General features: G+C 50.7%; 1 protein-coding gene and 4 non-coding genes across 5 annotated transcripts; 1 reads left to right on the top strand and 4 right to left on the bottom strand.

Moving 5' to 3' along the window:
- The first annotated feature begins 9,127 nt into the window (after nucleotides 1–9,127).
- BORCS6 (BLOC-1 related complex subunit 6) lies at nucleotides 9,128–10,940 on the top strand. The gene has a single exon (XM_026005450.2). The coding sequence runs from the start codon at nucleotides 9,181–9,183 to the stop codon at nucleotides 10,234–10,236; it is 1,056 nt and encodes a 351-aa protein (XP_025861235.1). The 5' UTR covers nucleotides 9,128–9,180; the 3' UTR covers nucleotides 10,237–10,940.
- Nucleotides 10,941–11,604: 664 nt separating this feature from the next.
- Nucleotides 11,605–11,678, bottom strand: TRNAI-AAU (transfer RNA isoleucine (anticodon AAU)). Its single transcript has one exon. It is a non-coding gene; the product is annotated as a tRNA-Ile (tRNA).
- A 345-nt stretch (nucleotides 11,679–12,023) lies between these two features.
- Nucleotides 12,024–12,097, bottom strand: TRNAT-AGU (transfer RNA threonine (anticodon AGU)). Its single transcript has one exon. It is a non-coding gene; the product is annotated as a tRNA-Thr (tRNA).
- A 254-nt stretch (nucleotides 12,098–12,351) lies between these two features.
- Nucleotides 12,352–12,433, bottom strand: TRNAS-GCU (transfer RNA serine (anticodon GCU)). The gene has a single exon. It is a non-coding gene; the product is annotated as a tRNA-Ser (tRNA).
- Nucleotides 12,434–12,816: 383 nt separating this feature from the next.
- On the bottom strand, nucleotides 12,817–12,888 carry TRNAW-CCA (transfer RNA tryptophan (anticodon CCA)). Its single transcript has one exon. It is a non-coding gene; the product is annotated as a tRNA-Trp (tRNA).
- Between the last annotated feature and the right edge of the window lie 3,198 nt (nucleotides 12,889–16,086).

The raw sequence follows: 16,086 nt of genomic DNA, 5'->3' as shown, positions 1-16,086 counted from the left end.
TCCAAACTCATTCCATGGCAAGGTCTGATTTTCAATCCTGGTTACACTCCTCAGAATCACCTGGAGGGTTTACGAAGGAAATAGAACTCTCAGACCTCAGTCTGAGAAATGCAGATATAATTTGCCTAGGTTGAGACCCAGACACGCATCTGTTTTAAAACTCAGAGTTTGGGGTGCCTGGGTGGCTCAGGAAGTTAAAGGGTCTGCCTTTGGCTCAGGTCATGATCCCAGGATTCTGAGATTGAGTTGGGGTCTCTGCTCAGCAGAGAGCCTGCTTCTCCTCCCTCTGCTACTCTCCACTCCTTGTACTCTCTCACATTCTGTCAAATAAATAAAATGTAAAAATAAAACTGAGTTAAAAATCCCTGCCTAGGGGATCCCTGGGTGGCACAGCGGTTTAGCGCCTGCCTTTGGCCCAGGGTGTGATCCTGGAGTCCTGGGATTGAGTCCCACGTCAGGCTCCCTGCATGGAGCCTTATTTTCCCTCTGCCAGTGTCTCTGCCTCTGTGTGTGTGTGTCTATCATGAATAAATAAATAATCTTTAGAAAAAAAATCCCTGCCTGACTTGGGGCTCATCTCCCAACTGTTCTTCCCCTTCGATCACTAAAGCGCTGGGCTCCTTGCTGTTCCTTGAATATTGCCAAATTTGTTTCCACCTCCAGGCCTTGGCACTGGCTCTTCTCTCTGTCTAGAATGGCACCCACAGCCTACGTTAAGCAATGGGAAGAATCAAGAGATCTGTGTCATGACATTTTGTCAGTGACAAAGGCAAAGAGGCATCATCTCCTTACTCATAAAAATTCCACATATTCTAGCAAGAGCCACCCCCTTAATTAGATAATGTGACAATATGACAATTCCATATCCCACATAAACCCTACATTCCACCCCACATCCCACACAGCCAACATCCTACTTGACCAACCTACAAAGAACACAAGGGCTCGTGTCCTGGGCATGGGGGAAAACTGTCCTTGTTGACATTCTTTTAAGTAAAGATACTATGCTGGGTCCAGCTGACTGGAACATTTGTTCACTTTGGGTGCTTAATGATTACCTTATCTTTCCACTGATGGGACGATGGCAGGAAAGCCACCATTCTTCTTCCTGGGGTGGGGGTGGGGGCTCTAGTTGTATCCTCCTGGTAGGTTGGCCAATATTTTGTTCTTCTTTTCTTTTAAGGTTTTATTTATTTATTCATGAGAGACACACAGAGAAAGGCAGAGACACAGGCAGAGGGAGAAGCAGGCTCCCTGTGGGGAGCCGGTTGCAAGACTCTATCCTAGGACCTTGGGGTCACAGGACTCCAGGATCATGACCTGAGCCAAAGGCAGACACTCAACCACTGAGCCACTCAGGTGCCCCAATAGTTTGCTCTTCAATGCCTGTCTAGATTTCTGTGGGTGGTGTAGATGCTGGCAAGACTGGCGAGTGGTGGTTGGCTCCCCTCATTGTAGCCTGATAGGCAGCGGGCAGATCTGCAGAAGAAGAAGCTTTAGCTGCTGGCTAGCACCCCTGAGTCCTACTCTTTTCTCCACTGTTCTATAGCCATGTGACGTCGGCCAAGTGGTTTAACCTTTTTGAGCCTGTAAGATGGAAATAACAATCCTACCCTGCCTATAACATAGTCTGTTTTCAAGTGCAGTCGTGTGTGTGTTATAAATAGCATTTAAAAATCTAGCCTCCATTAGAAGGAAAGCACAGGAAAACATCCACAAAATGAAAAGGCAACTTACTGAATGGGAGAAAATATTGGCAAGTCATATTTGATATCTGATAAGGATATCCAAAATATTTAACTCAGGAGAAAAAATATGTATATGATTTTAAATGGGCAGAAAATCTGAACAAGTATTTTTCCAAATAAGATATACAAATGGGGCACCTGGGTGGCTCAGTCAGTTAAGTGTCTACCTTTGGCTCAGGTCATGATCCCGGAGTCTTGAGATGGAACCCCACATTGGGCTCCCTGTTCAGCAGGGAGCCTACTTCTCTCTCTGCCTGCTGCTCTCCCTGCTTGTGCTCTCACTCACTCGCTCTCTCTGTCAAATAAATAAAATCTTAAACACACACACACACACAAATGGTCAAGAAGTACATGAAGAGTATGCTCGGCAGCAGCACTGATCTTCAGGGAAATGCAAATCAAAACCACAAGGAGATCACCTCACACCTGTTAAAATGGCTGTTATCAAAAAGACAAGAAGTAAGGGCACCTGGCTGGCTCAGTGGGTGGAGGATACAACTTTTGATCTTGGGGTTGTAGGTTGAAGCCCCTTGTACAGTTTATTTGAAAATAAAATCTAAGAGAGAGAGACAAGAAATACAAAGTGTTGGTGAGGATGTGGAGAAAAAGAAGTACTGGTGTACTGTTGGTAGGAATGTAAATTTGTGTAGCCAGTGTGAAAAGTAGTATGGAGAGTCCCCAAAAATGTAAAGATAAAACTACCATAGAATCCAGTGATTCCAAAGAAAACAAAATACTAACTTGAAAATATTACATGCATCCCTGTGTTCATTGCAGCATTATTTACAACAGCCAAAATGTGAAAGCAATCGAGTGTCTATCAATGGATGAACAAATAAAGAAGATATGATACACACACACACACACACACACACAGTGGAGTATTATCTGGCCATTAAAAAGAATGAAATCTTGCCTTTTGCAACAACATGGATGGACCTGGAGGGCATTGTGCTAAGTTAAGTCAGGCAGAGAAAGGCAAATACCATATCTGGAACCTAAAAACAAGGAAGCAAACAACAAATCAACAAGAAAACCCAAAAAGCCCAGAGATACAAAGAACAGACAGGGACAGGGAGTAGGGGGTGGGAGAAATTGGTGAAGAGGGTCAAAAGACAAAAAAATATGTATTTATGTTTATAAATATGCTATTATAAATGAATATTTATAAATAAGTATAAATATATAGTCTTATTCTAGAAAGGGTTTTAAGTAGTTTACAAGATACGTGAAACAGAAAATAATAGAAAAGTGGAGACACACTCCCCGAAGAACATATACAGATGGCAAATAAGCATGTGAAAGGATATTCAACCTCATTAGTTATTAGGGAACACAAATTAAAACCATGCTGACTGGGGATCCCTGGGTGGTGCAGCAGTTTGGCGCCTGCCTTTGGCCCAGGGTGCGATCCTGGAGGCCCGGGATTGAATCCCGGGTCAGGCTCCCGGTGCATGGAGCCTGCTTCTCCTTCTGTCTGTGTCTCTGCCCCTCTCTCTCTCTCTCTCTGTGTGTGTGTGACTGTCATAAATCAATTTTAAAAAAGAAAACAAAAAACCATGCTGAGAACAATGGCTGAAAGACGAAAGACAGGACCTAAAGAGTTTTCAGGTTTTCCAAAGGAACGGAAAATGGAATTCCCAACCAGGAGACAAATTCCCCACACATGATCTGTAATTCCAAAGAAGTAGCTTTCTAAATTTGGAATAGATTGAAAAGACAGAGGGTGGAGAAGCCCCCTGGAGAAATTCATGTTCTCCCAGGGACCCTATACCTACCTACTGAGTTTTGCAGCCTTATAAACCTTTTTTGGTCTGGTCTTTGGCAAGATTCTTTCTTACTGAATTTATTTATTTATTTATTCATTCATTCATTCATTCATTCATTCATTCATTCGAGACACACAGAGAGAGGCAGAGACACCAGGAAAGGGAGAAGCAGGCTCCCTGTGGGGAGCCCGATGTGGGACTCAATCCCAGGTCTCCAGGATCAGGCCCTGGGCTGAAGGCGGCGCTAAACTGCTGAGCCATCTGGGCTGCCCCCCAGGTGCCCCTCTTACTGAATTTATATATTGTGCTCCTCAACTGATCATGGGAATGAACGAGTCTAATAGTGGGAAGAGCCGAGCTAGTGTCACACACTGTCTCCTTGTGATGTGACTTGGACATAATGGGGGTGGTATTGATCTCACTGACTAATCTACTGATTTCTAATGCCACATGAAGCTGGTTCCTGAGATGGCTGGATGTGCGGCAGTCCTTCTGTGCCCATGGGGACAGCTGAGGTCAGGAAGATGGGTAGCAAACTGTTTCAAAGCGCAGGGTGAGAAATTTTCTCCAGGCTACCTGGGTGGGGAACTGGCCAGTTGGGACTATCAGTGGACACTCTGAAAGATGTTCCACCCCCAAAGCAGCAGCCAATGGTATATATCTGTGGATGAATGTCACATGGTAAAATGGAATAAAATCCAGGGATCTAATTAGATGGATGCAGATGTAGAGAGTGTGGATAGAGAATAATGTACAAGAGAAGGACAAAAAGATTGGTGATTTGGGGTGCCTCAGCTAGTTAAGCATCCAACTCTTTTTTTTTTTTTTTATGATAGTCACACACAGAGAGAGAGAGAGGCAGAGGCATAGGCGGAAGGGAGAAGCGGGCTCCATGCACCGGGAGCCCGACGTGGGATTCGATCCCGGATCTCCAGGATTGGACCCCGGGCCAGAGGCAGGCGCTAAGCCGCTGCGCCACCCAGGGATCCCCCAAGCATCTAACTCTTGATTTCGGCTCAGGTCATGATCTCAGGGTCCTGGGATGGAGTCCCATGTGGTGCTCCATAATCCACAAGGAATCTGTTGGAGATTCTCTCCCTCCCTAACTGCCCCTCTTCCTGCTCATGTGCTCATTTTTTCTGTGTGTGTGTAAAATAACAAATCAATCAATCTTTAAAAAAAAGATTGGTGGTTTTGATGCTTGAAGAAACACAGAAGTCAGAGCATCATCTTTGTATTTGGAGTTGCTGTTAATGTGGGATAGCTTCTGATTACTGTGCTTATCTTTATGAATACAACTACATACACATGGTTTCATTTTTTTTTTTACATGACTTCATTTTAAAATAAAAAAAAAGACAGATCGGCAGAATGAGAGTGGTTGATAGAGCATAAAGATGGAAAGAACCAGGGGCCTCCGTGATTTTGTTGAGCTACTGAATTTATCAACCTTGGAGTCCTCGGAAGCCTTCCTGCCATATAGGTCTTCTGGCTAATTTACTTGTAAGGTCAAGAAATATTAACAGTCTGTCACATCCTTGGTCAATATTTTTTTCTCCCTCTCTGCAATTTGTCATTTAACATAGCTTATAGAGGAGTGGTTTTCCTGTGTTGGTATTCTCCAGTATTATATTGTCAAGTCTGTCATCTGTCTCCTCTGTGGCATCTGATTTTTGGTTTTACTTTAAAAAGACTTCCCCGGGGGGTGGGGGTGAATGGGTGACGGGCACTGAGGGGGGCACTTGAGGGGATGAGCACTGGGTGTTATTCTGTATGTTGGCAAAGTGAACACCAATAAAAAATAAATTTATTATAAAAAAATAAAAAATAAAAAAATAAAGACTTCCCCACCTTAAAGCTTATAAAAAATAAAACAAACATGTACTTCTGTTTCCTTTCATTATTGTCTGTTTTTCATTTAAAAATGTGATCAAGGGATCCCTGGGTGGCGCAGCGGCTTGGCGCCTGTCTTTGGCCCAGGTCGCCATCCTGGAGATCCGGGATCGAATCCTACATCGGGCTCCCGGTGCATGGAGCCTCCTTCTCCCTCTGCCTGTGTGTCTGCGCCTCTCTCTCTCTCTCTCTGTGACTATCATAAAAAAATAAAATAAAAATAAAAATGTGATCAAGGGCAGCCCGGGTGGCTCAGCGGTTTAGCGTATGGATTGAGTCCCACGTTGGGCTCCCTACATGGAGCCTGCTTCTCCCTCTGCCTCTGTCTCTGCCTCTCTCTGTGTGTGTCTCTCATGAACAAATAAAATCTTTTTTAAAAAATGTGATCAAAATTATTTTTTGTAACATAAGGGATGAAATCATTGTTGTTGTTTTTTTTTCCATTTTTGTTTTGGTTCAAATCACTGGTCTCTTTTACTTGCACTATTTATATAAATTGATCCCAAATGCCCCACTTTCTTCATATACCAAATTTCCACATGCAGGCATGGCATGGTTGGCAACCAAAAAAAATATGTGTATTCATGGAGTAGTGGGGAAAACATGGGCCTTTAAAAATACATTTGCCTAGGGGTAGGGGCACCTGAGTGGCTCTTGATTTCGGCAACTTGATTTCGGCTCAAGTCATGATCCCAGGGTTGGGAGACTGAGCCCCAAGTCAGGCTCCTTGCTGTGCATTGAAACTGCTTGAGGTTATCTCTCTTTTTCTCTCTCTCTCCCTCAGCCTCTCCCCTCTCAACCCCCTGCTCATTCTCTCTTTCTAAAAAATAAAATAAAATAAAATAAAAACATGTGTGTCTAAGTAAATAAATATGAAAAGACATTTATCCCTAATTGCAACAAAACCTATCCTTCTCTATCTCCATGCACTGTGTAGTACAGGCCTCTTTGACCCAAATCAGCTTTTATAAAGTCCTAAAAAAGAGTATTCCAAAGCCTCGTGAACGGAGTGTGCTCATGAGTGAAAACATGAGTCCATCAGGCCACCAGCAGTGACCCCATGGCCACCGACACTGATAGGCAAACAGGAGAAATGAGCCCCTTCTGGGGTGGGCTCCCAATTCCCCTGCTGCTCATGGTGCAAGAGGTTGCAAACTATCTGTGGAAAATCCAGGAGGTAAATCATGAAGTCTCTGTGGGCCATCTGGCTTCTGTTGAAACTACTCAGCTTTGCCATTATAGCATAAAAGCAACCAGAGACAGTTCACAAATGAGCAAACATGGCTGTATTCCAGTAAAACTTATGGACACTGAAATGTGAATTTCATATAATTACATGAATTTTCATATCCTTTATTTTTCAACCATTTATTTTATTTTTCTTAAAGATTTTATTTATTCATGAGAGACACAGAGAGACAGTCAGAGGGAGAAGCAGGGTCCTTGCAGTTAGCCTGATGTGGGACTCGAGCCTAGGACTCTGGGATCATACCCCGAGCCAAAGGCAGACGCTCAACCACTGAGCCACCCAGCCGTCTCTAGTTTTCAACCATTTAAACATGTGAAAAACATCTTCAGCTCTCAAGCCATATAACAACAGTAGAAAGCGGATCTGGCCCATGGGCCGTACTTGGAGGACCCCTAATGTAGGACACACTCTGGTTGCTTCCATAGCTCCCCCTCACCCCCCCCCCCCCCCCGGCTCCACACCGTGTTACAGCTACTTGGGTGTCGAGGGAACTGACCCACCTCTAGCTCCAGGAAGAGCATAATTGTTTTAGCCTGATAAGTTGGGTCTTGTCACCTTGCTGGAGTAATTACTGCTGGATACTCAGTCCTAAGCCCGTCAGACATGGCATTACCCTGGCCAATGTGACCAGATTGCACATGTGATCCAGTTTAGGTCAACAAGATGGAAAAAGAAATTAACTTCCCAGACTCTAGAAATAGAAGCGTGAGACATAAATGTCTGTTGTTTAAGACACCCAGTTTATGGTATTTTGTTATAGCAGCTCAGGGAGACTGAATACAACCCCCCAAGATGAGAAAAAACATAGCCATTTTGCCACCCTGAGGAAGCACACTTGGGATACAGCTGCCCCCAAAGAAGGAAATCAGGTCCTTCGTGAGAGCCCTTGAGCACTGGATCCAAGCTTCTCTGAACACACTCTGCCTTGAGATTGTTATTGCATGACACAACACACTGCCCTTGTTTTATTTTATTTTTTAAAATATTTTATTTATTTATTCATGAGACAGAGAGAGAGAGGCAGAAACACAGGCAGAAGGAGAAGCAGGCTCCCTATAGGGAGCCCGATATGGGACTGGATCCCAGGACCCTGGGATCAGGCCCTGAGCCAAAGGCAGATGCTCAACCGCTGAGCCACCCAGGAGCCCCAGTCCCCTTGTTTTAATGTTGTTGTTGGTTTGACTCCTGTTTTGTATTACTTGCTAAATAAAGAGCCTCTGCCTGCTGGGAAGTAAAGGGAAGACAAGGGGGAGGAGAGAAGCTTAGAGCAGCCCACTGCCCTCATAGTTTATTAGTCAGGACTCTGGGTGCAAGTGACAGAAACACATCTTGAACTATTCAGGTCACAAAGAGGAAGTCAATGCTTTCCGTCATTTACTTACTGTATATTTAGGAAATGCCTACGATATGCTAGGCTCCGTTCTCAGCACTGGGGATACAGATCCAAACAGACCAAAAGCAAAAATCAAAAACCCTTTACCCTCAGGGAGCTTACATGAGCAAGCAAGCACAGCTGTAGTACGTTACATGGCAGTAAGTGCCATGAACCAAAGGAAAATAAGGGACATGGGGAATTGCTGGGGAAGCTGGCTACAATTTTTACACAGGTTGTCAGGGGAGGCCTCACTGAAAAGGTGATATTTGAAATAAGGAACTGAAATTGAAATTTTCCCTGGTAGACTTAGCCTTAAAAAAAAAAAAAAAAAAAAAAGGCAAGAACAAGTGTAAATTCCTGGGGCTGAGGAACAATAGTGTGACTCCAGCAAGACCCGCCAAGGGAAAAGAAGGAAGAGATGGGCCCAGACTGGCACCAGGGCTCTGCTCCTCGTGCACAGCCATTCATTTATTGCATATTTTATCTCGTGGCAAAAATCACACACCATCATCCTCCAAGGTGAGAGACCCTCCCACCTGCAGGGGGCCGGAGACAGAGGACAGAGTTGCAAAAGCACAGGGAAGCCTTTAAGCCTGCTTGGTCGTCCATCGTGAGACTCTCTGGACCCAGCCATCCGAGCTCTGCTGAGGATCCCCGCTGCATCCCTCCTGATGGACTGAGTGTGCTTCAATCCCCACGGCCCAACCAGGAGAGACTCGTTTCATCCCCACCAACTCTCTAGGAGCCGCATCTCTGGTGCCCGCGGGGTGTGTTTGCTAAGCAACAACTGTGGGCGTGACAGCTGTGGATGCAGAGTTTGAGCCCCGCCCCCGGAAGGAGGACTCGTGTATTTCAGGGACTTCCTCTTTAAGACTTGCCCCGCCTCCTCCCGAAAGGGCGGAGCGAAGGCTGTGGCTGTCCCCTCCTTCGCCCCGCCCCGCCGGTCCTCACGTGGGTTCGGCTGCTCAATAACAGCCCTTCTTCCGGGACTTCCTGGTCGCCACGACCAATCAGCGTGTTCTTCCTGTCCTGACCATTGTCAGCCGGCTGCCAATCGCGCGCCTCGACCAACGCCCCTTAAAGGCGCCGCCGACGCCGCGCGAGCCGGGGCGAATCAGTTCCTAGGTGCCTGCCCCCAGCTGCGGCATGGAGTCGTCCCGGGGGCGGCCTGGGCCCGAGGCGGACCTTCCGGCTCCTGGGGAACAGCAAGCCGCGCTATGGGGCGGCGGGCCGGGCCGAGCGCCCTCGGAGCCGCCCTCAGGCCTCCCGCCGTCCGCGCAGGGAGAGGCCGAGAACGTTGGGGGCGCGCGCCGCCACCCCGCGGCGTCCCCGAAGACGCCGAGCCGCGGCGCCGTCCACCGGGCCGAGCGGGAGGCTCGGGACCACGACGAGTCCGGCCGCAGAGGGACGCCGTCCGCACCAGGGAGCCGCGCCGGGGAGGCTTGCGAGGACCCCGAGCCGCCGGAGGCCGAGCCTGCGTCCGAGAGGGGCTGCCGTCGAGGGAGCGCGGGAGGCGGCGGGATGGAGGCTGAGCCGCGGGAGGGAGACGAGGAGGAGGAGGAGGCGGCGGCGGCCGGCAGGGCTGGTCGCTCGTTCTCCAGCCGCCTTCAGGACAGCCGCAGCCTGGACGGGCTGAGCGGGGCGTGCGGCGGTGGCGGCGGCGGAGGCGCGGGGTCCGCGGGGGGTGCGGAGCCCGGCGCGGGCAGCGGCCGCCGCGCCACCATCTCCAGCCCCCTGGAGCTCGAGGGCACCGTGAGCCGCCATGGCGACCTCACCCACTTCGTGGCCAACAACCTGCAACTCAAGATTCGTCTGAGCGGCACCCCGCAACCGCCGCCCCCCGCCCCAGCGCGGCCCTGTGCGGCGCCCGCGCCCGCCCCGGCCATCCCCCCCATCGACCCCGACGTGCTGCGGGACCTGGAGCGGCTGAGTCGGGAGCTGGGCGGCAGGGTGGACCGTCTGCTGCGCGGGCTGGGCGGCGCGGTGCAGGAGCTGACGGCGCTGAGCGTGGGCTGCATCCAGACCTACCGCGATGCCGTGGACTCCCTAGGCGAAGCGGTGGACATGAGCATCAAGGGCATGTACACCCTGCTGGCGCGCTGCGAAGAGCTGGAGCGGGCTTTGCAGCCCGTGCAGGGGCTGGCGCGCCAAGTCCGGGATATCCGACGCACCCTGGAGGTGTTGGAGGCCCTGTGCAAGTGACCTGGAGGGCAGGAGAGGCTGGCCAAGCCGGGCCGGCAGGATCCTGAGGCCTCTTTAAGGAGCCCTGGTGGGAACTGCCCGCAGAGGGGAGGCCTGTGTTTTGGAGGCTCTTGCGGATGCATTTAGCAGGCCTGCCACCACTCGCTGGGCCTTATTCAGGTGTATATGGGGAAGTTCTAAAGCCTCTCCGGGTAGGAGGGAATGATGCTCTGCTTCTATTAAGTTGGCCATCTGTAGCAACCCTGTTCTCAACTCTCTTCTTCAGCTAGAGCGCCGTCCCTGGAACCCAGGGCTTTAGGTCTCAGCTTGGGGACATGCCTGCCATGTGTGGTCAAGAAAGGAGAAGAGGCCCTAGCCCCCACTGTGGCCATCCTGACTCCAGTGGCCATATCTCAGGTGCCAGGGGCTGTGGGAGCTTGAGTGCCCCCTGGCCACACACCATGCGGAGAAGGATGCACACCTTCAGATGGATAACCCCCTGCTTCTGCCCTCTGGCCCTGGACGATCCCCCTTCCCCAGGCGGAACCAGGTCAAGCTGGAAGGAGTGCATCGATGGCACAGGGGGTGAGGTGGGAAGGGTCTCACTGCTCTCAGGGTTCAGGCAGACTTGTTGCTGGTTTTGAAGCCCACCTGTTGTGGAGTGTTCTAATCAGTTTTGGCTTTCTGAGTTTTTGTGGAATTAAAGTGCTGCTGCTAAGGCTGAAGTGTGTCTGTGTGGGGTTCCAGGGATTGGTGAGCTGAATGAGGGTGGGTCTTTTTCATGGAGCTCTCTTGGCAGATGCTGGGAACAGGGCGGAAGGGGGTCCCAGGCATCCCCCGCAAGTGTACGGTTCCTGTTCTCAGGCAGCACTGACATGGGGTGGGAGGCTGGAGGGGGGGAACACATGAGAGACACAGATAGGGTCTCAGAGATCCAGTAAAAGCAGAAACACAAGCAAGGTGTCCCGGTACCGAAAGGGAAGGGGCTGACTTCTGAGATCTTGGAGGGGACATGCAGGGGCTGGCTGAACTGGACATCTTGGCCCATGAAGAACTGGAAATGCTGGTTGCTCCATTCCTGACCCCGTTTCCCACATTCCCCCAATCAGTGTCCTATTGGTTCCAACCTCTCCAAGCTTCCTGTCCACAGTTCACATGGTAAGTTCCAGGAGCCCCAAGCCATAGCTGGGACCATTATAGAGATCACAGAAGGAACTCCAGTTTTATTAAACCTCCCTCCTCTCCACTCAAGAGAGTACCATTTTGGACTGAGTTTCTACACTTTTCTATTTGGGATGTGAAAAGTCCTGGGATTAGGAAAGATTGCTCTGCAGACTTTCCCCAGTAACAAGAAATTAAATGGTGCATAGTTAAAAAAGGAACCACTCCTGGCCCGTACGGGGATCGAACCCGCGACCTTGGCGTTATTAGCACCACGCTCTAACCAACTGAGCTAACCGGCCAGTTGGTGTTGGCGTTTCAGTCTGAAGCTATATAGAATTTATATTACCCATCGGTCATGTAGAAAGAAAATCAAATATGGGCAGGGCCATTCCGAGAGACATGATAAACGACTTGAAGGCGGAATCACCGAGCGTCTCGGGAAGGAACAGGAAGCGCAGATGCCACTCTGGTGCTCGGCGGCAGATCGGGCGCAAATACGGAGGCTGACGACCAGCACCGCGGGGTCCAGGGACCCAACCACAAAGGCCAGAAATGGAAAGCGCATCCCGTAGAGGCTCCGGAGAGACAATGATGGTTCGTTCTGCGGATGCTCAAAGGCTCTCCGCAAAAGCAGTAAAGCGTGGAGGCACCGCTGGGATTCGAACCCAGGATCTCCTGTTTACTAGACAGGCGCTTTAACCAACTAAGCCACGGCGCCCACCGTAAGGTGCTCGGCCTCTTCTTTCCTTGGCCAGGTCGGCTCTACCGCAGGTGAATGGATGCCCAGATGCCCCTTGTAGCTGACCTCGGGCCGTCCCCGAAAAAGGAGCGGAAGGGGCGAAAACCACGGCCGGGGGCGACTGCAGTGTAGAGGGGTGACGCGGGAACCGAATCGGGGTAGGTAAGAGGTTACAGAAGAAATTCGTGCTTGACGATGACAAAACGGAAATCCCAGCCGCGGGAACCGCACGCCGACGAGGATGGGATTCGAACCCACGCGTGCAGAGCACAATGGATTAGCAGTCCATCGCCTTAACCACTCGGCCACCTCGTCCGCCGAGCTGCGCCTTCCGCTCTCCTCTCTGGGGTCTGAACTCGTCCTCCCGCCCGCCGGGCCCGCCCACGTGGCGGAGGGCGCGTGTCCCGGGAACCCGGCCCGGCCGACGCGCCCCGCAGGGCGGCCGCCCCCTGAGTCACCTTCTCGCCCGCGCGCTCCATCCTCTCCTCCCCGGGCACCCGGAGACCCGCCCCCCGTCCGCGCGCACCGGGCTCCGACCTCGGGGCTGCCCGACGGGGCGGCTCCAGACGCGGCCCCCGGCGCGCTCCCCTTCCGGCCCCTGCGAGGTGCTGCTCCCACTGGGCGCCGGCGCTCGAGCGTCGGTGACGCGCCCGGGAGGGAAATAAATAAAAGTGACGCAAGCCCTCGCGAAAAAGAGCTGACCCCGACGTGATTTGAACACGCAACCTTCTGATCTGGAGTCAGACGCGCTACCGTTGCGCCACGAGGTCGGCCGGCCGGAGGGGTGGACAGGTCTCCCCATGGCCACTTGGCAGCCGGCCGGGGTCCTCGGCGACGGGGGAGAGCCAAGGGCCTTCCCGAGCTCCTTAAGCTCCGGGGGCACGGTGGGTGCGCCGACCCGCGGGGCCCCTGCAAACCCCCCACCCTCCGGCGTCCTGCCCACGAGCTGCTGGCCCGGAGCCGTCACCGGGGGCCCCCAGAGCACACGGCCGGGGGAGCCCCCAGAGCACACGGCTCCCGCGGAGCGTGTGGGAGCGCGGCCGGAGCCCCGGGCACCTGCGGGGCGAGAGAGGAGCTCCTGCAGCTGCGCGTTCCCGGGGTCCGCGGGGCCTCCAGCCCCCATCGGCCCCGCATCGGCCCCGCTTCGGCTTGTACCAGCCCCGCACCAGCCCCGCACCAGCCCCGCACCGGCTCCGCATCAGCCCCCGGCTCGGAGACTCTGATTTCTAAGTCCAGGGCAGAGACCCAGCCTCGGTCACTTTGTCGCTCGCTCGTTACAGCTCCGAGGAACAACTTACGTGCTGTGACAGACACAGACCCGAAGGGTGTGTTTTGATTGAGTTTTAACAAATGCCACCCACAACCCATTCAATTCGTAGGACATTTCCTCCACCCCCAGAAAGTTCTGCCCTGTCCCTTTCCAGAGGCTAACCACTGTCCTGATTTCCATCACCACAGGCGTCAGCATGTTTTGGGGTTCCCCAAGTGAGAAGGAGCCGCGGCTTGGAGAGAGGGGAACCAGAAGCTAGCAAGAGACCCCCAATGGCCTCTTGAGGAAGAGGAGGAGTGCAAGAGGCCAACCTGGAGAAAGAGGTCATGCTGTGTCTCACCCTTCCTTCCCAGGTCAAATGTCTGCACATCCCATACAGTGGTGCTCCTAAAAGGCTTCAGGTCCTACCTCTGGATTTAGACCTCCAGCACCTGCTGGACATCTTCACTTGACCCTGTCATCCTTCCTTCCCACTCCTGGACCGTCAGCCAGTGGCTAAGCCAAGGCTGGGAGTCTTATCTTGACTTCCCTCTCCCGCCCTCCCCATTTCCAGTCACCAAATTCCCGTCAATTCCATGTTCCTTCATAATTCTCCTGCTAGCCCTAATTCCCCATCCCCACTGCCACCCCCTCACCTTCTCTTGCTGGATTATTCTAATAGACTCCTCTCTGATGGCTCTGCCTCCGGAATAGCCAAAAAGGATCATCTTTTTAAAATGCAAACTTGATCCCATCGCACTGTGGCTGAAAATCAGTGCCCCATTCCCTTGGAGATTAGGTCCTAACTTATTGGCGGGGTCCCCAGGGCTACACACTTCTTAAGTGAGCCCCTGGAAGCAGGTTGCCAGTATTCACATATAGGCTTTGCTACTTACTAGTCATGGGATTTGGGTTGGTTATGGAATCTCCCTGCGTTTCAATGTCCCCATATGGAAAATGGTAAAAACCTTAATGGGTCACTAGTAGTTTATTTACTGAGATAAAGTGTTCAGAACCTGACTGGCCACAATCAGTTATTATGGTTGTTATTAATATCTGGCCCTTGCCTGATTCTTCGGCCACTGCCTCCTCCCCTCCCAGTTAGCAACCGTGGTGACTCATTTAGAGTTCCTTAAACTCACTTTAGCCTTCCTCCTTGTCTCTTTGCCACTGTCTCTGACTCTCCTTTACCTGGATGACCCTTACATACCCCTCAAGACTCAATTCAGAAGCTCCCTCCTCCGGACTTCTCCCCACCTCTGGGGGAGGAGGCTAGCGATGTGTCTCCTCCAGGGTGACACTGAGAACACTACTTTTAATTGTCTCCCCCGCCACACTGCAAGTTACTTAGGAGAAGGAAACACGTATTCCCAGCACCCCATATAATTCTGGGAGTATAATGTGTAGTCGATAAGCATTTGTGAAATTAAGAAGGAATGGCTTTAGCGAAAGCCCTAGAGTGGACAAAAGCCTGCTTTACAGAGGAAGGAGTCATGTCTGAGTAGCTGGAGAGCATAGGAAGAGGTGGAAATTTTCGCCACAAAGGGAAGTTGGGTCAGTGAATGGAGTATCAGGGAATGTGGACTTGATCTCTAGGCTGAGAAAGGTTCTGTAGGAGGGGTGAGGTATCATCAGTCCAGGAGTCACTATCCAGAGTACTCACTTGGAGGTTTAAGACTCCATTTATCCTGCCCCAGTTTCCAAGTTTTTAGAAACCAATAGATTATTCTGTTGGGCTGCACTGCCCAATATGGTACCTGCTAGGGTGGCTATTTGATATGGGGCTTTTCAAACTAAGTTGAAATTTAAGAACTCAGTTCTGTAGTTCTGCTAGCCACATTTCAAGGGTTTGATAGCCACATGGAGTTAGCTGGCTACCGCAGTGGACAGAAAACACTGTGAAAATTTTCCATCATCATAGAAAGTTCTGTTGGACAGAGCTGATCCAGAGGCTGAAAGCTGGTGGCTTGAGGCTGTCGTATGCTGTATGCTGTCATCGAGGTTATTTTTCTTCCTTTTCATTTTTTTCCACCATTAAGTTGGCTACTAACATTTATAATTGGAGTAACAATCTGGATTTCTGGCCTCTCTTAAAACAAAACAACAACAACCACAACAAAACTCTCAGGAATCTGGTAATGCTGGACTTCTATCTCCTTCCTCAAAACAACTGTCTGAAGTTGAAGCTGAGTAGTTGCTGTCTCCCAAAACCCCCAAAAGATGTTAAATCTACCAGTTCACAATGATCTTAAGAATAATGAATTGGTCCCTTGTGGAGGAAGGTAGGGAATCAACTTATTATTCTGAAAACTGGTAAGTAATGGGGGAAAAGAAATCACACATTTATCCAGCTTTTCCTGCATGACCTATGTCTCAAGGTAAACAATGAGTTGATGAAGGCACATTCTTACCTATAGAAGAATAACAGGTGACAAGCACAGAGAGGAAGGATGGAATTAAGACATCCCTGTTTTGCAACTCCTCATGAAATAATGCAGCGAGGCAGTGGTGGTCAATGAAAGCAGTAGGTAAAAAGCTGACGGGAACTTTATAATGCCAGCCTCAGTCTGACTACGCCTGAATCCAGCGCTCAGATTTAACACCAGAAAAAGAGAGAGAGGCAAGCAGCCAGGATTAGCCTTCTGATGTAATGGAATAGGAAGGACAGGCCAACTCCCAAGGTGTCTATTTACCAGGAAATTGAATGTGAGACTCCTCA

The sequence above is a fragment of the Vulpes vulpes genome, chromosome 12 (assembly GCF_048418805.1).
Source record: "Vulpes vulpes isolate BD-2025 chromosome 12, VulVul3, whole genome shotgun sequence".
NCBI lineage: Eukaryota > Metazoa > Chordata > Mammalia > Carnivora > Canidae > Vulpes > Vulpes vulpes.
The sequence above is the reverse complement of the archived record's forward strand: the minus strand, read 5'-3'. Positions and strand labels throughout refer to the sequence as shown.

Bases quoted from the DNA above. Each gene is read 5' to 3' on its own strand.
- BORCS6 (XM_026005450.2), top strand. From the start codon at position 9,181: ATGGAGTCGTCCCGGGGGCGGCCTGGGCCCGAGGCGGACCTTCCGGCT.